General features: G+C 30.5%; 4 protein-coding genes across 13 annotated transcripts in view; 2 read left to right on the top strand and 2 right to left on the bottom strand.

The window, feature by feature from the left end:
• Nucleotides 1-304: 304 nt before the first annotated feature.
• Nucleotides 305-691, top strand: LOC9308189. Its single transcript, XM_002874161.2, has one exon. It carries the CDS (start codon nt 400-402, stop codon nt 589-591), a length of 192 nt encoding a protein of 63 aa, XP_002874207.1. The 5' UTR covers nt 305-399; the 3' UTR covers nt 592-691.
• Nucleotides 692-3888: 3197 nt separating this feature from the next.
• On the bottom strand, nt 3889-8020 carry LOC9310274 (putative F-box protein PP2-B12). 10 transcript variants are annotated; one of them, XR_002331554.1, is made up of 5 exons: nt 7650-8020; nt 6969-7557; nt 6514-6613; nt 4815-4970; nt 3889-4256 (listed from the first exon to the last, which is right to left on the bottom strand). XR_002331554.1 is itself a non-coding variant. In XM_021023851.1 (4 exons), exons 2-4 carry the CDS (start codon nt 7269-7271, stop codon nt 6576-6578), a joined length of 270 nt encoding a protein of 89 aa, XP_020879510.1. In that variant the 5' UTR covers nt 7272-7557; nt 7650-8012; the 3' UTR covers nt 6328-6575. The 10 variants fall into 10 exon arrangements, 3 of the variants coding, with proteins under 3 accessions (XP_020879510.1, XP_020879511.1, XP_020879512.1); XR_002331553.1 differs by lacking the exon at nt 4815-4970 and having other exon boundaries at nt 7650-8015; XR_002331556.1 differs by lacking the exons at nt 3889-4256; nt 4815-4970 and having other exon boundaries at nt 6328-6613; nt 7650-7681; nt 7827-8017.
• Nucleotides 8021-14268: 6248 nt separating this feature from the next.
• LOC9308187 (beta-glucosidase 31) lies at nt 14269-17806 on the top strand. Its single transcript, XM_002874159.2, has 13 exons — nt 14269-14507; nt 14805-14874; nt 14989-15044; nt 15247-15322; nt 15417-15494; nt 15588-15675; nt 15775-16030; nt 16207-16325; nt 16435-16652; nt 16766-16803; nt 16931-17033; nt 17134-17242; nt 17334-17806. The coding sequence occupies exons 1-13, from the start codon at nt 14355-14357 to the stop codon at nt 17572-17574; spliced, it is 1605 nt and encodes a 534-aa protein (XP_002874205.1). The 5' UTR covers nt 14269-14354; the 3' UTR covers nt 17575-17806.
• Nucleotides 17807-20439: 2633 nt separating this feature from the next.
• Nucleotides 20440-23393, bottom strand: part of LOC9310272 (protein DOWNY MILDEW RESISTANCE 6) — a 7897-nt gene continuing 4943 nt past the window's right edge. The window contains exons 3-4 of the mRNA XM_002872071.2: nt 21493-21817; nt 20440-20850 (exon numbers count right to left, since the gene is read on the bottom strand). Coding sequence (XP_002872117.1) covers nt 20596-20850; nt 21493-21817 — 580 coding nt within the window. The 3' untranslated portion in view covers nt 20440-20595. The remainder of the gene's footprint in view (nt 20851-21492; nt 21818-23393) is intronic.

The raw sequence follows: 23393 nt of genomic DNA, 5'->3' as shown, positions 1-23393 counted from the left end.
AAAAAACTTGTTCATTTCTGTGATTAGTCCGAAACTATACGTACAAAACTACAAAACTACAATATGGGCAATGCTAAATGAAGAAAGAAAAAAAGAATTCGTATGATCTTTTTCTAGCGAAAAGAATCCGAGATAAAAAAAAAACTGCATAAAAAGTACTAGAAATAAAATTAAAATCAATAAAGTCGGTAGATCTGACGGCTACAATAATTTATGACCAGAACCTACCAAAATTTATGGCCACTAGCTTCAAGAGCCCGGGCTCTATAAATACGATGCCGTCTCACAAAAGGTAACCACATTGTCCTGTCTTGCAAGCAAATTAAGATCATAAAAAGGTTTAGAGATTTTCTAACAAACGTCAAAGCAAAGCATCATTAGAGCAAGCTTCAAATCGTCATGATAACAGTAGCCATCGCCGCTGAGTTGCTTGAAGAATACACGGCAGCGCTTACACGCATCACCGCCACACTCCTCCCTCCACCACCAACAAGTCGCCGTCGAAGTGTCCGAGCTGACTCTTCTCTTCCTCGTAACGATAACTCATCATCTCGCGCTCCAAATTACACCGCTTTTCTTTTAAATTTCTGAGTATTTTTTGAATAGACGAAGTGGTTTTCGAATTTACTTCGTCTCGACTGTAATAATGTTATTAAATTGGAATTTTCTATTTATTTTCGAGTTGATTTTATTGATGTTTTTTTTCTACAGTAATCATTGGAACACGAAAGCATAAAAATTTATTTCGTTCAAAATTAATACTATAATATAAGAGAGTTCAAAAATTCATATATCATTCATGATATAAATAAAACATTGTGGATAAATATGAAGATATATTTAATGGGCGTATAAAACATAATTAATAAATCATTTCCGGACGTTAAAAATAAAACAAAAATATGGATATTTCATTTCTTTTTGTAGTTTTGTACATTTTCAGTCATTTTGTTTATTTTTCTTTTGTTAGATAATTGATATTATACGGCATCATATGAAAAAGGTAATTTAAAATAAATAAAAAAGTGTATCCATACGATGTTCAATGGAAGTCGTCGTCACGCAAACTCAAAATGATAATTTCGGTTTTGAGAGATTAACTGAATAAAAAATAAATAGTGTCTTGGAGGGACCCTAAACTAAAGATGCCCCATTTTGTTTTTCATGAAAAGGGATATTATTGCGATTAGTTTTCTGATAAAAGAGCTTTTTTTTATTACATGATTGATTACTGAAAATAATTTTGGGGTTTTGTATCTTGTGAAAAAGGGAACCGACATGATGTAAAGGGGACCGAATCACATGACAGTTTATTTAAAAACAAATGATACAACAGACGTAGAAACAAGGGAAGATTACTGTGACGAACCGAAGAATAAATGGAAAAATGTCATTAAAATCCCCAACTTATTCAAAACGTTGATTTAAATCTTTAACTCATAACGAAACGAAATAAATATCAAACTTATGTTGACTTTCCAAATAAATATTAAATTTATTTTGACTTTTCAAATAAACACCAAAATTTCATTGACTTTCCAAATAAATATCAAATTTCCGTTGACCTGACCATATTAGGTACGACGTTAAGTGGGTTAATAAATCCTCAACTCATGACAAAACGAAATAAATATCAAACTTATGTTGACTTTCCAAATAAATATCAAACTTATGTTGACTTTCCAAATAAATATCAAACTTCCGTTGACCTGGCCATATTAGGTATGACGTTAAGTGGGTTAATAGATCTCGTTAACGGAGGTAATTTTCTGTTAACATATATGTTAATTGATAACGACATTGTTTCATATAACAACAAAACGACGTCGTTTTGTCGTAACGATTGAACTAAATCCCTAAAGACAATCTTAGATCCCCAAATCGAGCAAAATCCCTAACCCTAAATAGAGTATGATTTGAAACTCGGGATTTTATTGAACAGTTACGACAAAACAACGTCGTTTTATGTTTAGAAGGAATACTTGTTAGTGTTTTGATCAACTAACGAACTCTGTTTTAACAGAGTATGAAGAACAAAACCAAAATGAAAAATAGAGTATAAAGAAACTTGATCTTTATTGATAAGATAAAATGTATTACACACAATGATGTTATTGAGTTTGACTCGATCTATTTATACAATACGAAACAACGTGTACGTACATGTGTTAATCGAAAAGACATAACTTTACGAACAGACACAATTATACGTACGTACATTCGTGACTCTTACGTAAATAACTAATTTATATGAAATACGAATTTAGGTTATATGACTTAGATGAGATTTGATTATAGTTCAACAATACTGTCATTTTTAATTAGCGGGTCTGTTAACAGAGAATTAATCCCTTTAACATTGTCTGTTAACTCACTTAACGTCATGCCTAATATGGCCAAGTCAATGAAAGTTTGATGTTTATTTGGAAAGTCAACATAAGTTTAATATTTATTTGGAAAGTCAACATAAGTTTGATATTTATTTTGTTTAGTCGTGAGTTGAGGATTTAAATCAACGTTTTGAATAAATTGGGGATTTTAACGACATTTTTCCCGAAGAATAAATACGTTTTCTTTTGGTGCGACGAATCGAAAGAAAAAATTATTTTGCTTTTGTTTCATTTTGTTTGTATAAATTAAAATATACATAAAATATTATTACACCGATTATAATTCATCCGTGATTGTTTTCTTATAACTTATTTCATTACATATAATGGATTTTGACTGATAAAACAATCCATAATTTTTAATAGATAGACAAAATAATTAACAGTAATTAAATGATTAAAAACAATATTCTATTTGTTTCACAAAGAGTATCATTCTACCCATTTTCACACAAATTAAAAAAGTAAACAAATTTTATTTTTACTCCTTATTAATACATTAGATAAATATCATTCTTTCTAATTAATCAGCTGAAATAATAGGGATAAAAAGAGAATTAGTCTTAAAAACTGCATTGAAAACATAAAACGATTCTCTGTGTGAAACAAGATTAAAATCTTAAAACGACACTTTTTGTGAAACGGAATGAGTATAAAGAAGCTGATAGATGGTAACATCGCAAAAAGGCTTAAAATACTTTATTTATTTTCGTAGGAGGAAGAAGAATAGTTTGTTTTTGTAATCGTTTTTAATATCGTTTTTCTAGTTAATTACTTTGTATCGTAGCGATATAGAATTATATATCAGTCACATTCAATAAGAGTTCAACAAGTATAATTTCTTTGATTGACCAGGAAAAAAAAAATCAAGTATAATTAACCCGTGAACGATCGTCACGTGGGTGAGAAGTTTGCTGTTGGGCTGACTCTGTCTGGTTATTTGAAACCTTATTGAATTTCACGAAGAACATATATTTATTGACATTGTTGTATTTGTGTAAAATTAGATACTCCATAACATTAAAATGTCTATCAGTTGTTGAAAATCTCTTTCCATTATAAACAGATTGACGGTCACGTTCACCTATTCACAATTTAATAATTATGCTTTTTTGTTACAAAAAATAATTGTGTTGACTGGTGTGACACCTCGTACACAAATATGAGGTTTATGCAGATGATGTGACTTGTTTATTGATTGTACACACACAGATTTATGGGATCATTACTCTTTCTTTTACTTCACGTAATTTTCCTGGATGCATTAGTGAACATAATTCATCAATTTCTATTCAGACACATGCGGATGCATTGATAGAGATCTGTTTTTCATTTGCATCTTTTCATATAAACAATTCAATTTCACTTTAATTAATGTTTTAAGATTTACGCACACCTATGAAAAACTATTTAAACTATCATTTTTTCTTATCTTTTTATATTAAAAGTATATGTTAACTAAAATTATTGAACCAATAAGAAAACACTTTGGAAAATACAAATGGTCATCAAATAAAAGTTCAAGATCAACACTCTAGGTAATAATATACACAATCCAATATCATGCATCATCTATGCAGGATTGTTACAATGATATGAGAAAGCGAATGCAGATGTCCATACATTGCATAGACTTAATTCCTATTTTCTACATTACACAAAAAACTAGAAATCACTTGGAAAAGGAGTTACGTAATCATAACACTTCTTTTGGCCTAATCTAGATCCCTTGCACAATGATTCCGCCTTTCCAACCGCCTTCTCTCGTCTCCAAGATGCTCATTTCAATCTCCTCATCATCGGAACCAACATAATATTCACCAAGTTCAATCTCCAACCACCCATCTTCTCTACACCCTTGCGTTCCTTGCAAAAGAAATACTCTTCTATCATTATAAACCTCAGTTCTTGTAGAACAAAAGCTCATCTCCAAAGGCAGAGACTCAAATCCAAAGGATCCCATTTCTTGTTCTTTGAAAACAATGTAAGCTCCATACATGGTGGCTTTGGAGAGAAGGGATGTGCTTATTTTTCCTCGAATTTTGAGCGGGTTTAAAAAGTAATCACTATATTACTACTATAAAATTAAAATTCCCAAATCTTTTGAAAAAGTTCATATTTTTTCACAAATTTATATAGATATAATGTAAATATATTATATGCATATTGCATTTGTAATTACAGTATAAAGATATAAATGTGGCTCTTTTACGGCCTCATTCATTTTACTTAATAATCTTTTCTTAAAAAAAAAATCTTAATTGATTTGTAATTAAAAATAAAATATCTAATCCTATACCAGAATAAAAAAATGAAGATTAATGATTTTAACAAACCAAAAAAAAAACAATATGTTCAATGATCGCACGAAGTTAATAATTTCATGTTTTGGTACGTTTTTGTATTAGAAAGGTAGTAAGGTACCAACTATTGATGATATGGCTCAAATTGCTCATGCGTCACAATTTGTGGATGGGATAACAAACACTCTGAATACATCCATGGGTCTCTTCGCTAATGAGTCTATCATGACTTTGCCGTATGCTATTCACATCGGGGAGCGTTTGGTTGCATATCACCCTTTGGTTCAACAAACAATCAATGAGTTCCTTTAGGGTTCGTTCTCTAGCTAGAATTACAATGAACATTAGATTTTAATCCGCGGTACACCGCTGGATGATTTAGTTTTTAAAATTAGTATAAAATATTTTGTAAATTGTATTTCCTTATAAAATATTTATTTATATTATAGTTTACAATTGTTATTAAGTAACGGTATACCACGAGTCCACGAGAAAATTGTTAATAAACTGAGGATTTAACCCGTATTAAAGCGGCATGTTAATGATATTTATAAATATTGATTCAAATTAGTCCATTATATAAACCCATTCCGAAATATAACCCGTTCCGTGATTTATTTTTATTGTAAAATTTAATGATTATTTATTATATATAAAAGTTTACAAATCAAATCATTCTCTAAGTCATTTATAGTTTAGTAAACTGAAGATTTAATCTGTATTAAAGCGGCATATAAATGATATTTTAAAATTTTATAAATATTGATTCAAACTCGTCCACCATATAACTTCGTTCCGAAATATAATCCGTCATGTAACTTTTTAACCCGTCCTTTTTGTTTTCTAAAAGTAGTAATTTTTAAAATTTAACGATTATTTATTATATATATATAAGTTTGCAAATTGTATTATTTCCTAAGATATTTATATTTTATAGTTTATAATTGTTATTAAGTAACATTATACCACGGGAAAATTTTTGGTTTTATACAATCCTTTCTAAATGAGATTTATTTAATATGTCTAATATTAGTGGTATTAAAAAAATTAAGAATTTAATCTGTATTGAAGCGGCGGATTAATGATATTTTAATCTTTTTATTATTGTTGATTCAAAAACCCGTCCCGCCAAACCCATCTGGCCCAAAAACTCATTTATTATGTTGATCTTATTTATGATATGATTCTGAATCATTGTCTAAATATTTAATAGATGTAGAACGTTGAACACACATTTTCGTCAATTAGATAATATATGTCCGTTTTTAAATTTTCGAATAACAATATATGCAGAATTTATTTTATTTTATTTACTTTATATATTATATGATGATTCAAAACAGTTAAAAACAAAACAAAATAGGAGAATCATAATTCTAAATTTTAATCAAATCTTCTAAATATCTAAATTATTAAATATGGAATATCCAGTGTATGAGTTGGGTTAAATATAACCCGACCCAACAAACTTTTTATGATCAAAATTTGTAAACGGATCAGGTATCCAAAGTATCCGAAAACAATTTTATCCACCCGACTCAAAAGTGATTGCAAAAATACTAGTATAGATTATTGTCTTTCCTTTAATAAGCTATGGGAATAAAATTGGTGTTTCGTAGAACAATAACCACAGATTCCAAATAAGTCAGCATACTAAGAATAAAATTGGTGTTTCGCAGAACAATAACCAAGAATCTCAAACCAAAGGGCATATCCACCTTTCTAAACATTCATACTCTAGTCCAGATAAGAAACAAAACGCATCTACAATAAGAGCATAACAATTTAGTGTTTAAACAAGAGAGATTCTCAAAGTTTACCAGTGGATCTCAATCTGAGCTATAGACGTAACTAAAAATGGTTGTGAAGTTGGAGTCATTGATCAAGCTGCACCAACCTTGCCAAATAGCGACTTTGGATCTACACACATTTCAAGAAAAGATCATTTAGAACAAAAGCTAAAATGCTTTAGGACAGGACAAATGAGATTTCAAGAGTTTTGAAACCAGTAAGAAGATATTAGCTTAGGATGTGGTACAACAAAATTAAGAGAACAAATGGGGATTTTTTATTAAACTTCGGGAAGTTTATTGCGGAACGCAACTTCCAACCTGGTTTAAGTGCTAACAGAAGAAGGCGGAATCATCATCTATGCATGGTTGGTACAATGATATGAGAAAGAGAATGCAGATGTCCATACATTGCATAGACTTAATTCCTATTTTCTATATTACACAAAAAAAAAAAACTAGAAATCACTTGGAAAAGGTGTTACCTAATCCCAACACTTCTTTTGGCCTAATCTCGATCCCTTGCACGATGATTCCGCCTTTCCAACCACCTTCTATTGTCTCCAAGACGCTCATTTCAAGCTCCTCATCATCGGAACCAACATAATATTCACCAACTCCAATCTCCAACCACCCATCTTCTCTACACCTTTGCATTCCTTGCTTAAGAAACACTCTTCTATCATTATAAACCTCAGTTCTTGTAGAAAAAAAGCTCACCTCCAAAAGAAGAGACTAAAATCCAAAGGATCCCATTTCTTGTTCTTTAAATACAAGGTAAGCTCCATACATGGTTGCTTTGGAGAGAAGGGATGTGCTTATTTTTCCTCGGATTTCGAACCAACATACCATTAGAAGCCCTGCAACTTCCTCGAACCTGTTACAAACTAATTAAAATCAACACTAAGAGCTTTTGATTAAAAGAAGTAAAACAATTGAGATGAAATTAATTGATCTCGAGTCCGGAATCGAAATCCATATCCAGAATTCAAGACTATCAACCCAAATGATATCTAGTTTCCTTGCAGATAACATCCAACATTTCTTCGCGCTTCTCTTGTCCATCCAAAAGCTCTACATTCATAATTTTAGGAATTTGTTCAAAAAAATTGAGTACATCGTCCACATTACATTCATCTCAAACAATAAATTTCTAGAATCTATACCTAAAAAACATGGTAGCTTAATACTTTCTGAGCTGCGTCACCATTCAAATTCAAACCCGCATAATACATATTGTTAAATTACCGTTCTTCCATTGTCGATGAGAAGAGGAGATTCGCAGAAACAGAGGAACAACTGGTTATTGGAAAATCTAGATAAAGATTTATCGATATACATACGAGAATCTGAGGAAAGAAATCTCTCCCAAACGGTATTAGAATCCACGGCGACGCGGAGCAATTTGGAGACAGCAGAGATACGGCAGGCGTCGTAGGACTGGTGAAAGAAATCACTGCGGAGATGCATTCTTCCGCTAAATCAAGAAAATTCATCTCCATAGTAATAAAGTAAAAACTTTTTTTTTTTTTCTTTTATTTTATTTTATTAATATAAGGTAAAAACTTAGATGGTGGTGATGCGTATTGTATAATCGTTTAGAAACTTATAGACTACTATTATTTATTGACGCCTCTTGCTCACCTGAAAAGGAGGTAAAAACGGTCATTTTTTTGTTAAGTATCGAACTGAATGTTTTTTTTAACAACTTTCGCTTAACGTTAATATTTTTATCAGTAGATATATAGTCTTTGAAGATGCAATTATTTTGGTATTCTGTACTAGCCGTCGAAGTAGTACATGAAGTAGTACAAGAAGTGATTTAAGAAGATGAGAAGCATAGTTGCTGATGAGGAGTTCGAGTACTTGGATGTTGGAGCGTTTGTTAAGTCAAGGAAAAGGAAAATATCTTTGTTTGAAGACAAAAGGAATCATGTAAGCAAAGAGGAAGTTTGCTTGAAGTGAAAAGGAAATTGGCAAAAAGGAAAATCTTTTCCTTATGAGATTAAGAAACTTTCTCTTATGTATGATTGGAAGAACTTGAGGTGCAAGTTTCTGTTTATTATATAAGGAGAACGTGACCTTATGAGAAAGTGGATTGACAAGAGTAAAAATCCCAAAGAGATTCGATGTGAGAGATTGTGTGTGTGATCGTGTGCGACGTAGTTTCGCGGGTTAAGTGCTTGTGTGATCAAGCTTATTTGTGTGTTGGTGTTGACGGTTCATGTTGGAGAATCTTGGTGATCGTTGGGTTCGTTGGCGTGACGGTTCGTGTGTGGTGGTTGTTCCAGAGACTTGGAGAATTGAAGTCTAGATTCAGGGGGAGTTTAGCTCAGGGTTAGGTTATCCTGATTAAATCTAGGCGCATGAGAGTTTAGTTAAGGGTAGAGATTTATCCTTAAGATTTTATGTTAATAGAACGGAGCGGTGAATCAAGAGGGTTGTGCTTGATTTTCGCGTTTGCGAATAGGTTGTATTTGCTTTCTTGTTCTAGTGGAATCGAAATCTGGACGTGGTCCCGGGGAGTAGGAAAAACCGAACCTCGTTAACAAATTTCTTGTCTCGTTTACTTCCGCAATTATTTGACCTCTCCGCACTTACAGATATAACTATGTTTTCCTAAATGAGTTGCTTTTAATTTTCAAGAGCTTAATTTCAACACAAAAAAAAAAGGATTGGTTCGTATTATATATTAATCTATCAAAAAGGATTTGAACGCAAAAGATAACATTTTGATTTATGGTATTTTTGATACAGATTTCACAAGATGCTAAGATAGGCATAGTGACATTGATTCGCCTTATTGGTTTGAGCCTTATGACATTGATTCCGAATCTGATAAAGAAGCAGTTGAACGAGCTCTTGTTTTCAATATTGGTTGGTAAGTTGTGTTATATGTGATCCATTTCGTGTTATTAAATCCGTATCTAAAGTCAGAAAAAAAAAATGATTATCTAATCTTCTTTATCTTACAACTATATCTAGGCATCTCATCTCAGCCCTTTAGTCTTTAGAGACTACCCTGAGACGATTAAGACAATACCTGGAAATAGATTGCCTTCTTTCACCAAAGAGCAATCTATGATTGTAAAAAATTCATTTGATTTTATCGGAATAAATTACTACATGGCACGGATTGTCGCTCACGATCTTCACGTCGATCTTTTCCGGCCTCGCTTCACAACCGACCAACATCTCCAATACAGATGTAAGCAGGCCCGGCCCGCCACCAATTTTTAAGAAACAAAGATATTAGGCCTTAATAATTTTTAAATTTTTTAGTATCAAAATGAGGCCTCAAAAATATTTGTTATTGTAAAGTATAGGCCTCATTTTTCTAAAATTTTCAGATTTAGTCTCAATTTTAAAATTTTATCTATTTGTTATTGCAAAATGTGCCCCAATTTTTCTGAAATTTTAAGATTTGATCTCAAATTTTAAATTTCTTCTACAAAATCCATTAAAAAAAAAAATTTGTATTGGGTCCAAAATTTGACAGGCCGGCACTGGATGTAAGTACCCATAACCGAGTTATGTAACTTTTATTGGCTGTCTAGTTTCCTTATTAAGAAAATAGTAATGAACCTACAACTAATGACATTACATTTATCACTTTTTTATTAGTGACAAATCGTAGCGGCGACCACATCTCATCAGAATCGGTATGAACTTTAATTCCTCACAAATTATTCCTCCTACTTTGTTTTGAATTTTAGTATGTTAAAAATGCTTATCCATATATAACCATTTTTTCATTCGATTTCAGGATGGAACCAAAATTCTCTGGTCATATACGGAAGGCTTACGAAAGCTTCTTAATTATATTAAAACTAAATATAACAATCCAACTATTTACATAACTGAAACTGGTAAGAACGATAGAAACATAATCTTAAACATTTCAATCATGTATAACTAATCATCAATAAACATAATCTTCAACATTTAGTTTAATAAAAGTAACCACGTAAAAATGTATAGGTTTCGATGACTACGAAGATGGAACAGTGACACGTGAAGAGATAATAGAAGACACAAAGAGAATAGAGTACCACCAAAAACATCTTCGACAACTCCAGAAAGCGATCATGAAAGAGAACTTCACTATAAATGAATAAAAACAAATTAGTATTTGATTAACTAATAAAATTCGAGAATAATTAACTAATTTGTTTTGTGTATAAATATGCAGGGATGATGGGTGTGACGTGAAAGGCTACTTCACATGGTCGTTGTAAGATAATTTTGAATGGGAACATGGATATGCAGTGAGATTTGGTCTATACTACGTTGATTATTCAGATGGTCTAAAAAGACATGCTAAAAACTCAGCCAAGTGGTTCAAACATTTTCTTGAGATGATCCGGAAAACCAATGCCGATGGGCGATGGATCTGTTTAACAGTGTCAAGAATTGGTGGTCTGCATTACAGATGATTTAAGGTCATTTGGTGGGGAAATTAAATTCAATTATGAGAAGTAACGGATTCGTTATTTTTTTGATAAATTTTATCGGGATTAGATTAAGAATATGTTAATATTTAAATATACCATATACAGTCATGTATTGTTAAATGTCCTTTTTTCTTAAGGTTATTTTGACCTAATTTATTAGAGTACATAGACCCGGTTTAATGTCGGTTTATAGGATCTTGTTTGGTTTAGTTGGTTATTAGTTAATCTTTATTATCTTCACTTGTATAGTTGTATTTAAGCTTTCTCTTGTACACATTTATCGTTGAATGGAGTAAAATCATAATTGAGAAGTAAAGTTTGTTAAATCTGAAATGGTATCAGAGCAATTATATATATGTATTTTTAGTCAAAATAATTTTGTATTATCTATATATAGTTTGTCGTTTTCATGAATAAAAAAGATCATGATTCCATTTGAAATTGTTTTAGCATTTATCCAGTGCACATTTTGGCTTGCAATTGTTGAGAATAGACTATGTAACACTTATCACAACTAGAACAACAATTACAGAACACCATAGCCTTTATTATGGTTTATTATTTGAGGATTTTACTTACTCAGTTGTCTCAGGTGAGAGCTAAAAATATTTTTGTAGTTTCTTGTCATATGAAATATATTAAAAAGGGATTAAATTATATGAGTTTCCAAAAGGGATTAAATTATATGAGTTTCCTTGTCCGGTAGAAGACAATTTCTTTGTTGCTTCTTTTTTCTTGTCCGGGTCGTCCCACTGGCCGAGAGTTTCATTTTTTTAGGGTGATTTATATTGTGGTCCCATCCATGCATGTACATAAGTTATGATTTTCATGGAAATAATTTTAAGTGAATACTGTAGTCGTGCAACAGTTCGAGATTATAAAAATTCCTAATTATAAGTATATATACATATAAGCAAATCTAATTTTGTTTTTATCATATATCAAAAATGGAAGATGTAAACTTTTGTTAGGTTTTATAAGTTAATTACTGTTAATTAACGTGTTTATTGATGCAAATAACACCATGATAATACAAAATGTTGGAAAAATTGCTTAGACCGAGAAACGGTCAATAAAACTAGTTTGAAAATGGACCAAGAAAACCTATGTATATTTGGTAGTTTTGATATACCTAAGTTCAAGTAGAATTTAGGTGTGAATGGGTAATTCATTCAAAGGGAGAAAAAAAGGAGAGACTGGAAAATTTTAACATTAGAGCCCCCAGGAAAATAGATTTATTTTTAATCAAAAAATTTTTTTTGGGAGATAAACATCTTTGACCCAAGAAAAATGATTAAAAAAAAATCATATTTGGAGAATCAGAATGGTAAGAGATGAGTCTTACCTTTGGAGAATTTTCTCCAAGAAAAATCAGAATGGTAGGCGACCGCCTAGACCGCTTTTTAGAACACTGGTTTTGGGTCTTAGCTAAGTCACTTTTCTTAGTTTTGGGTCTTAGCTAAGCCACATTTCTTACTTAAGAACTCTTTAAGATATCCTTGTTAATGGTGGTCTAATGTATCGATTGGCATCGATATTTACCCATGGAAACAATAAACAAAAATGACATAATGTTTGCTTAATTTAGATTTTAAGTCTCCAAGTCTTTCGAAAATACTAGATCATTTCGGCAAGAAAATTAATAGAAATTTAATACTCCCTCCGTTTTCGAATAGTTGTCGTTTTAGAGAAATTTTTTGTTTTTAATTAGTTGTCGTTTTCAGTTTTCTATGTAAAATTTATTACTTTTTTTTTATATTTATTTTTATTATGCAACTTGATTTATTATTGGTTAAATTATGTTTAGGTAGATAATTAATGATATTTTTATATTGAAAAACTAACAATATTAATAGTTTATTAATTTGTGTGCATATAGTTAAAACGACAACTATTCGAAAACGGAAGGAGTATATGGTAGTTTGAAAAAATATTCTTAGCTAGTGACCAATCATATATTAAAATAAAATAATGTCGACAATTTTATCAATATAATTGAAACGCTCAATTCCATGTTAGTTCCACTTTACTATTTAACATATATAAAAAAAATCGCGTCTTTAATTTAGTCCTATTTCTTTTTCTTTTTTTTTGTTTTTTAGCTATCTTTCATTTGCTAACAGAAACTTACCAAATTCCCATTTAATCATAACAAACTACAGTTGACCCAGTAACCATGTAATGCATAGATGGTCACGGGAAATGAGTATAATAGACTTAAGAGTTAAGACTGACGTCCTCTTTTACACATCATCTTTACGTTTTCTTTCTCTTTTCTTTTTTCGTTTTTCCTCTATGTTTAAAACGTTTTTCCTTTATTTTATCCTGAACGTCAAATAAAATATTTTAGCTTTGATCTTTTATATAAATTGAATTATTTCCACGATTCTACTAAATAACATATTTATATTTTTGCATATACATATATTTTGGTTTATCTTTTCGAATATATTTTGGTTTATTTATTAAAACGAACAAAAAATAATTTTGATTGATTTTGAGTGAGAATGGGTCCTTCTATTTATAAATTTATAAAATTGAATGGTATGTATTTTAACTATAACATATATAACATGTTAGTCTATTAAGAAACATTAATAATATATTTTTCAACTTACCCACATAACATTCTATTTAAATAACAAATAATAAATGATATTTTTTGTTAGTGGTAATTAGAACAAATAACATTCCATCACATGTATATATTGAATGGATGTGTTCTCAGTTAAGATTGCAAATTTATTTTTGATGAATGTTTTGACCAGTGACTTTGAAACTTAATTAACTCTATTTATGATTCATTATATTGATCTCTTAACAAGTGAACTATTTATATGATATTATTAGTTTTTTTATACAATATTTTAGTTTCTGATCTTATGTTATTATTTAATTTTCATTCTATTATTACTTTAATTTTCTTTAACTTTTTCAACCAGTAAAACTTCAAGAATATTGTTTTGTTGACAAATCTCGTACACGTTTTCTAATATGGGTGACCGAGACATTTTGAAACACACCACCTTGGTAAGTCTTCTAAAATAAGATTTTCCTCTTATTGATGTTGAGTAATAAAATATTTCAAAATACTTGTTCTGTGTTTACGTACTTGGCGCGATATGTTGCAATAGTGTTTTCTCAAGAAGCACCAACTAACACAAAATGGAAATAACCGTTTGAATCATTCCACTTGAACTTCATTTAGTCGTTAAAAGGCAACCTGTTCAGTCAAGAAATGCTTATTTAATTAGCTATTTTAAAGATTCAATGGTACGCGTGTGCCCTAGCTACCTCTCTCTCTATATAAGAGGAAATGGATGCATTAACATTTCTCACAAACAATTCTACATATCTTCAGTCTCAAATAAAAGCAAAAACCTAAGAATTTGTTATAACTAATTAACATCCAAGGAAATGGCAATTAAGCTAATTGCACTAGTAATCACACTATGTGTAGCATCATGGGATACTGCAGAAGGAAGATCTTTAAGATTTTCTACAACTCCTCTAAATCGTTATAGCTTTCCTCCTCATTTTGATTTTGGTGTTGCCTCTTCCGCTTATCAGGTTCGTTAGTTATATTTTATGTAATGTACAAATATTGCTTCTTGTAACATTATATCGGGTTACACAAGTGCAACGTATATACTATATTTCGGACTGGTCTTAATTAGGGTCATGTCTCAGATAACCTTTTTTGTTTTTCGTCTCACTAACCCTTTTTAATAAATTTTATTAATTTTAAAAATAGTATTATGTTTATAGATTACATTTTTCTTTTTCTTTTTTTGCATCATAAATTACATAGTTTAGAAATATGTAAAATCTTATCTAATTATATTTATGTACGTAAATGGAATGCAGTATGAAGGTGCAGTAGAAGAAGGAGGGAGGAGTCTAAGCATATGGGACAATTTCACACATGCATTTCCAGGTTTACTCTCTAGTACTTCCTCATGTTGTTAAATTTTTCTTATAATTTTTTCTATCCAAAAGTTATATATATATATACGAGATCGATTAAAAATAGTAAGTAATATTTTTGCAGAAAGGACGAACATGGACAATGGAGATGTTGCCGTTGATTTTTACCATCGTTATAAGGTTCGTGCATGCTTATATAAGTGGGGAAAAAAATTGCATACTTTTTAGCATTTTTGCTATTTGTAACGTGATTTAATTGTGAAATATCTTCTCAGGAGTATAATGTGTGGGGCATATCTGAATAATCAAGCTTTACATTTGTTTTTATTATTTTCTAATTAATGCAACAACTTATATTAATGTAAATGGACGAAATGAGCAGGAAGACATCAAATTAATAAAGGAAATGAATATGGATAGTTTCAGATTTTCCCTGTCCTGGTCAAGAATATTACCGAGTAAGTACAATTTTATATTTATGTCAACCTTTTAGAATGGACTAATAATTTTATAAGAATTTATAATTTACCTTTTCGAATTTTTAATTTTCAGGTGGAAAAGTAAGTGATGGGGTCAATCAAGACGGTGTTCAATTCTACAAGAATCTTATTGATGAACTTATCAAGAACGGTCAGAATCATATGCTTAATTAGTTTACACAACAACTCTTAAGTTTTGTGTTTGGAATGTTTCTAATCACACCATATTTAAACATACATGCAGGTATCAAACCTTTTGTGACAGTTTATCATTGGGATATCCCTCAAGCTCTTGATGATGAGTATGGTAGCTTTTTAAGTCCTCGAATCATGTAAGTTAGAAGCTTAGAACCATCCATGATATGTATACCATGTATACGTTTAAAAAGTTGTTCTTTTGACATTTTTTGTTGTTGTGTGGTTTCATACAGAGATGATTTTCGAAACTACGCCAGATTTTGTTTTCAAGAGTTTGGGGACAAGGTCAGTATGTGGACAACGTTCAACGAACCATATGTTTATAGCGTTTCTGGTTATGATGCGGGAAATAAGGCAATGGGTCGATGTTCCAAATGGGTAAACAGTTTGTGCATAGCCGGTGATTCGGGCACGGAGCCTTATTTAGTCTCTCACCACCTTCTTCTTGCTCACGCTGCTGCTGTTGAAGAGTTCAGGAAATGTGATAAGGTACTAAAACATAACCGTGTTTTTCTAAAATAGTAGTTTTTAAAATTTTGACTATAAAAAAAAATATTAATTTCCAACGAAAAAAATGAGTTGATTGGTTCATATCACTTAATCTTTGAAAGGGGATTTAAATGCAAAATACAGACATTTTAATTGATTGTATATTTGTGAAACAGATTTCAAAAAATTCCAAAATAGGCATAGTGTTGTCCCCTTATTGGTTCGAGCCGTATGACATTGCTTCTAATGCTGATAAAGAAGCAGTTGAAAGAGCTCTTGCTTTCAATATTGGTTGGTAAGTTGTCATCTATATAACTCATTCTGTTATTAATTCATTATCTAAGGCAAAACAAAAACAAAAGAAAATGATTATCTAATCTTTTTTATCTTGCAATTTCTTCTAGGCATCTCAGCCCTCTGATTTTCGGAGACTATCCCGAGATAATAAAGACAAGCGCTGGAAATAGACTGCCATCTTTCACCAAAGAGCAATCTATGATGATTAAAAATTCATTTGATTTTATTGGTGTAAATTACTACACTGCACGGTTTGTCGCTCACGATCTTAATGTCGATATTTCAAGGCCTCGCTTCATGACCGACCAACACCTCCAATACAAATGTAAAGTACCCCATAACATATTTATGCAACATTATTTGGCTTTCGAATTTCTTATCAAGAAAATACTAATGAATTTACAACTAATGACATTACATTTATCACTTTTTTTTTAGTGACAAATCGTAGCGGCGACACCATCTCATTAGAATCGGTACGAATTTTATAGTGTCGCACAAATTATTTCGCCAACTTTATTTTTAGTTTTAGTATGTTTAACAATTAATGCTTAATAATAACCATCATTTCTTTTCTTTTTTTTCATTTTTTTTAAATTTCAGGATGGGACCAAAATTCTCTGGTCATATCCGGAAGGGCTACGAAAGATTCTTAATTACATCAAAAATAAATACAATAATCCAACTATTTACATAACAGAAAATGGTAAGAACATTAAAAAACAGTTCGATAATGTCTTACTAATCATCAATAATTCTATATTTATTTCTTTGTTTAATATTAGTAACCACATGAAAATGTATAGGTTTTGATGACTACGAAAATGGAACAGTGACACGTGAAGAGATAATAGAAGACACAAAGAGAATAGAATACCACCAAAAACATCTTCAACAACTCCAGAAAGCGATCATGTAAGAGAATTTCACTATATATAAATAAAAACTGATTAATTAATATTAAGTTCGAAGAAAAGTAATTAACTCTATCTATTCAAATATGTAGTGAGGATGGGTGTAACGTGAAAGGCTATTTCACATGGTCGTTGTTGGATAATTTTGAGTGGGAACATGGATATGCAGTGAGATTTGGTCTGTACTACGTTGACTATAAAAATGGTCTAAAAAGACATGCTAAAAACTCATCCATATGGTTCAAGCATTTTCTTCTGAGATCTGGAAAACCAATGCCGATGGATCTGTTTAAAAGTGTCAAGAGATGGTGGTATGGATTACAGATGATTTAGGCTCGTTCAAAGAAGATCACAATTTAATTATGAAAAGTAACTGATTAATTCTTTGGATGCCTTAATTCTTTATCTCGTTGTTGGTAACTTATGGGATAAAAGTTTGTTAATATTGAAATATACCATATATAAATTTGTATACTGTAAAATTTTCTAATTTCTTTCTTTTGACATAATTCTTGTATCTATAGTTTGGTCTTTTTATGAATAAATGAATAAAGATCATCTTTTAGATTCTTGCTTTTCCGAGAGTTCTCGTCTTATCCATAAGGGAAATATTATCAAGAAGAATAAGAAAAAAACTAGTTTTCTTTTCAACAATTCTTGGGTTCACTCTTACGGGTGAACTTTTTTATTCACTCTCTCTCTTTTTTTAACTAATCAGAATTTGCTATCTAATAAAAAAAATTAAACGCATTTAATTGTATAATCAATCCTTAATCACTTTTTTTATAAAACTTAAACAATCATTTAACCACATTTAATTACAAAATCTAAATTCTAATCACTTTTTTTTATAAACCCAAACCGACATATAATCTCGTTTAATTGTAAAATCTAAACCCTACTCCTCTTTTATATAAACTCAAAGCGACACATATTCTCGTTTAATTGTAAAATATAAACTCTAACCGTTACTTATAAATTCAAACTGACATATAATCTCGTTTAGTTGTAAAATCTAAACTTGAACACTTTTTTATAAATCCAAACCGACATTTAACATCATTTAGTTGTAAAACCTAAACCCAAACTTTCCCTTATAAACCTAAACCAATATATAATTTTGTTATAATTGTAAAATTAAATCTTAACATTTCATGTATAAATTCTAATAGATATATAAATTCTAACACAAATGATATATTGTTACATAATTTATTTTAATGACTTAAGTTAACTTTTTTTATATGAATAAATTATTATTTTCTTTATTTTTATTAGGTGGTAAATTATGATTAGTTAGAAAAAGAGTAAGTGAATCATCCATGTATCAACAAATATTTCTTTTTATTCACTAACCGATTTTATGTATATTACAATAATATAATAAATGGATACATGTGCAGTCAAAAGAGAGGCCTTACAAGAATTTAATATTGAAGAGAAGTAGAATTCGAACAAAACCAAGAAACCAAATTGAAAAAAAATACTAATTGATAGAGTATATTAGGGACGCCATACATGAAAACGAACAAGCTAGTTCTTCTGTTGTCGGACGAGAATCTAAGGTTTTGGAATAAATTTATTTTAAGAATAATTCATAAAATTGTTTGATCATTAGTTGTCAACAATTTTTAAAATACAGTCAAAATCGAACAACACATTAATTTGTTTCTCAAGAGTGCTTTGCAAACCGTGTACATTTTCTTTCTTTGTTAAATTTTGTCGTGGACTGTTTAAAATATGGAAACAAAAATTTGAGTAGTAATTTTCATATGCAGTGAGATTTGGTTTCTACTACGTTGACTATTCAGATGGTGTAAAAAGACATGCTAAAAAGTTCAACCAAATGGTCAAGCATTTTCTTGAGAGATCCTAAAAGCCAATGCCGTTGGATTTGTTTAAGAGTATCAAGAATTGGTGGTCTATGCTACAAATGATTTATGCTTGTTTTGTGGGGAAATTAAATTCAGATAAAAAGACGACAGACATAAAATTTAGCTGAATTGGTTGAATTTTTCTCCTTGATGCAACGATGGTTCTGGTCCTGATCTGTATCTCATTTTATTTTGTTATCGCTATTCCAAGACATCTAGTTCTTCAGTTTTGGTTTAAGTTTGCTTCATTTTCATTATTTGTTATTAGGTTTAACTTCTTAAAAACTGACTGCATTCAATATATCTACATATAATATCAAGAAAAAGAAAAAGAAAAACTGTTATTGCTAATTTCTCCTCCAGTAATTACATAATGACTTCAAAATTTGTTCAGTGTAATAATCAGAATCGGAGCCTGTTTGAGTGTATTCAATTTGCAATTTTCCTCTAAAATTAGAGGAAAGCTATTTGTATATGAATCCATCAATTATATATAGATGATAGTCTCATTTTGGACTATGATATTTTGTTGGGCCTAAAAGTACTCTAACCATAACTACTGGCCTGTTTTGGAACCGAGTTGGTTATATATTCTCGCCATCTAAGAAGAACGAAGCATTTTCTAAAGTTCAGGTTATGGACCACGAAGCATATATATATTAAAGTAAAAAAATTATTTACACAAACAAATGTCCCCATGGTTTCGGAGAGATTGGCTCTAAAAAATTATTAACACAAACAAAATTATTGTCGTTGAATTCGTCGTCGTCGCGTCCGAAAGCGTTTATGTGGTTCAATATATTGTTTTGCTTGTCGGGTTATGAAGTCTTGGTTCTTGGTTTCGGAGAGATTGGCTCTCATTGTGATAGGAGAAGGTGGTTGTTATCATTAGGTTGGCCGCGGGCATCTTTGGTAAATAACATTCATTGGTTCTTCTTTTGAAGAGGTCGTTGCTTTCTCGGGTTATTGTTTCCTTTCGATTTTAAGACTAATTGCTTTTGTTCTTTGTGTAAGGGTGCGAGTGCGATCTCTTTCGAGTTCAACCTCAAAAGTTCTGATTTGCATTTTTTATTTTTATCGCTTTCTTTGTTTTGAGGCTTAGTTTCCGGGGAAATCATCTCTTTGATTCCGAGAACATCAATTCGTCCGTCGGCATAGTGTATCTTGTTTTGGCTTTCTGTGCTTGTATGTTTTTATTTGTACTTCATCAAATTTCACTAATAAAAATAGTTGACAAAAAAAAAAAAAAAATCCCATGGTAGTTACTAGTTATGATCAAGACATTTATCAGTCTAGCTAAGACTTGAAGGTTAAAGTTTATAACTATTAAATTATTAATATTATTATTATACGTCTAGAACAAAATGTTGATAGAAGTATGCAAACAAAGGATAATACAATCAAACATCAATGCTGCTACATAGATTTGTATCCATATAGCCTACTAGACAAACATAAAGGCCAGAGACATATATGTATCTTAGTTGTTTCGAAAATACTCGAGGCAATGTTCTTGGTCCAGATTCCTACTCCAAAACTTCTTGTAGTACTCTGCATAAGTGAAGTCTCTGTAAACTGGTTTTGTTTCGTTGTCCTCGGCTTCCCACAAGGGCTTGGCCGGGCTCATGACAGCACAGTCAGCTGGGCATAGGAACGACGCAACTGATAGTCTCGGATTTTCGGTGTTTGTTACAGCTCGATGCCAAACACTTTTGTATACTCCATTACTTAATGCCTGAAAACACACAATTAATTAAGATCTTATTCTCAGATGAATGGATGATGCTCTAACCCTTTATTAACCAAAAAGAGAATCTCTAATCCTTTCACCAATATGTTAATTGTACTAAAATTTAAATAATGATTTTTCTTAAAGTATTTATATCTTATAAGAATAAAAAAATCGTATTTTAAATCAATTTAAAACTTTCTGTATAACTTTCAATAAATAAAAGTACCGAAAACACTTTTTAAAGGAAATATTCAGAAAAGTTTACACACTCTTCCTTCCTAAATTCTTTTGTGGTATTTTTTGAACTGTCCCTATAATTAGTTCTCTATAATTGGTTTAAGTATCTCAATTTATGTGGGAGTATTTGAGTGGAGAAACTATTACATTGCTTGGTATGTTTTTTTTCAATAATTTTGAACTTTTCCCGTATATTTTATATGGATCCGGAACTAGACGGTTGATACGGCATAAATTACTCATTCTAAAGTTGAACTAGCGTTACAAACTTAAACAATAGAACCAACTATAAATGATAAATCACTAACCCACCACACTTTTGGTAAATGATTGGTATCTTTTTCGTGCAAACTATATAAATTATAATATCACAAGTCACATGGAGGATTAAAGGGAATCGATAAGTACCTGTAACTGGTCACCAATGTTGATGACAAAAGCATCAGGATGTGGATTAACGGCGAACCATTGGCCGTCGATCAAAATCTGGAGACCACAAACGGTAGTGTCTTGGAGAAGAATGGTTAGGGCATTTGGATCAGTGTGAGCAGGTAAACCATAAGTGAGCTCAGGTTCAGGACATGGAGGATAATAGTTGACTGCCATGTGTTGACCTTGTTCACCAAGCACTTTCTTCATGTAATCTTTTTCTAAACCTAAGCTCTCTGATATCAATTCCTCTATTTTAAATCCCACTTCTCGTACTTCTCTACTGTATTTACTTACAATTTCCCTGCAATAACAAATCAACAATACATAAAGAGTTATTAGAACATCACCATTGTTTAGAAAGTCTCTTCATATATTATTTAAATACAATTTAGTTATTTATTTCAATTCTATTTCTTTTTAAAAAATAAATCAATCAGATAAGTACATGTGTAGAGTGGATATCTTAATTAGAGACGAGAATTTCTCAAACAATAACATTTTCTTTTTTCACTCTCCTCTTTTTTATTTCTTTTAATATTATTTTAATACAATTTAGATACTCTCATGAAAATCTTATACGATTAGTAACACAAAACGGTATAAAACTTTTAGCGGATAGTTAGTGCTATGTTATAAACGATACAAAATATCGAATATAAAAACAATACAAAAAGATTTTTTTTTAAAAAATTGATATTGTTTTTATGATTTGTTACATATCTGGATATTGGCTCATTTAAATATTGTGCCTTGTACTAAAATAATTTTAAAAGTCATAAATTATTTTTAAATAAATTGCAAAACTATTTTGGATCCTGTACATATGCTTCTCTAGAACACCCCAAGAACTGGTCCTGTCTGGACAGATCTGCATTATTGTACTTATATATATATATATGTTTTAAATGAACAGTGGAGCACATATTATTGTACTTACCCATTCAACCAGAAATTGTGGCAAAAAATTATTAAAAGTATACAGAAATAGTAATTAAAAAGAGCATCGACGAAATCGAAGACCGAGTCAATGAAACTGAAAATTAAAAAAAATAATACCGAAAAACTAAAAAATAATTTAAAAACTATTGAAAGAGATTGGCATGATATCATGACGCTGACGCCAACGCGGTTAACACTGACGTCTCTTCCCGTAACCACACAAATATTTATATTCTATAAGAGTTATGATTTAACCATTTTACATATAAAATTATTTTAACGCGTAGTGATATTTAGCCATGTCCACCTTCTTAAAATATTGAAGAATCAGTCGTTCCATTCAAATACTGTCTTTAAGCTGAAAGCAAATATCGAAATTACCCTCGTGTGATATAAAATAGTATAAATTATGATTGATGACGATTTAATATTATTTCTATTTTATTATATGAGAAATTGTTAAAAATGCTCCTTTTTCAATACACCTTTTCAAAAATATCCCTTTTGAGAGTCCATTTTTAAGTTTGTCCTCTTTTAATTTTTAATGACCATTTTACCCTTATTTGAAACAAAATTAGGTCTACAAAATACAAAATATTTTTTGGCGGGAAAAGTGATCCCGCAATTTTCCCGCCAAAACACTTGTAAAAACCTTTAAAATACCTTGTAAAATTTTCCCGTAAAAATTTTTCCCGCCAAAAATTTTTCCCGCCAAAAATTTTTTTTTGCGGGAAAAGTGATTCCGCAATTTTTTTGCCGAAATTTTTTTGGCGGGAAAAATTTACAAGGTATTTTAAAGGTTTTACGGAGTATTTACAAGTGTTTTGTAAGGTTTTACAATGTATTTTAAAAGGTTTTACAAGGTACTTATAAGGTTTATAAGGTATTTATAACTTGTAAAACCTTTTTAAATAGCTTGTTAAATCTTATAATATCTA

This window comes from Arabidopsis lyrata, assembly GCF_000004255.2.
Source record: "Arabidopsis lyrata subsp. lyrata unplaced genomic scaffold ARALYscaffold_6, whole genome shotgun sequence".
In the NCBI taxonomy this organism is placed as follows: Eukaryota; Viridiplantae; Streptophyta; class Magnoliopsida; order Brassicales; family Brassicaceae; genus Arabidopsis; species Arabidopsis lyrata.
The sequence above is the reverse complement of the archived record's forward strand: the minus strand, read 5'-3'. Positions and strand labels throughout refer to the sequence as shown.

What these genes read in the sequence shown, in the direction of transcription:
- LOC9308189 (XM_002874161.2), top strand. Translation starts at nt 400, where the DNA reads ATGATAACAGTAGCCATCGCCGCTGAGTTGCTTGAAGAATACACGGCA.
- LOC9310274 (XM_021023851.1), bottom strand. Translation starts at nt 7,271, where the DNA reads ATGGAGCTTACCTTGTATTTAAAGAACAAGAAATGGGATCCTTTGGAT. An exon ending in TTTAGTCTCTTCTTTTGGAG is followed by an intron (nt 7,133 to 7,203) that starts GTGAGCTTTTTT and finishes AGGAATGCAAAG; the next exon opens with GTGTAGAGAAGATGGGTGGT. An exon ending in AAAAGAAGTGTTGGGATTAG is followed by an intron (nt 6,614 to 6,968) that starts GTAACACCTTTT and finishes AAATGTGTGTAG; the next exon opens with ATCCAAAGTCGCTATTTGGC.
- LOC9308187 (XM_002874159.2), top strand. Translation starts at nt 14,355, where the DNA reads ATGGCAATTAAGCTAATTGCACTAGTAATCACACTATGTGTAGCATCA. An exon ending in TTTCACACATGCATTTCCAG is followed by an intron (nt 14,875 to 14,988) that starts GTTTACTCTCTA and finishes ATATTTTTGCAG; the next exon opens with AAAGGACGAACATGGACAAT. An exon ending in TGATGAACTTATCAAGAACG is followed by an intron (nt 15,495 to 15,587) that starts GTCAGAATCATA and finishes ACATACATGCAG; the next exon opens with GTATCAAACCTTTTGTGACA.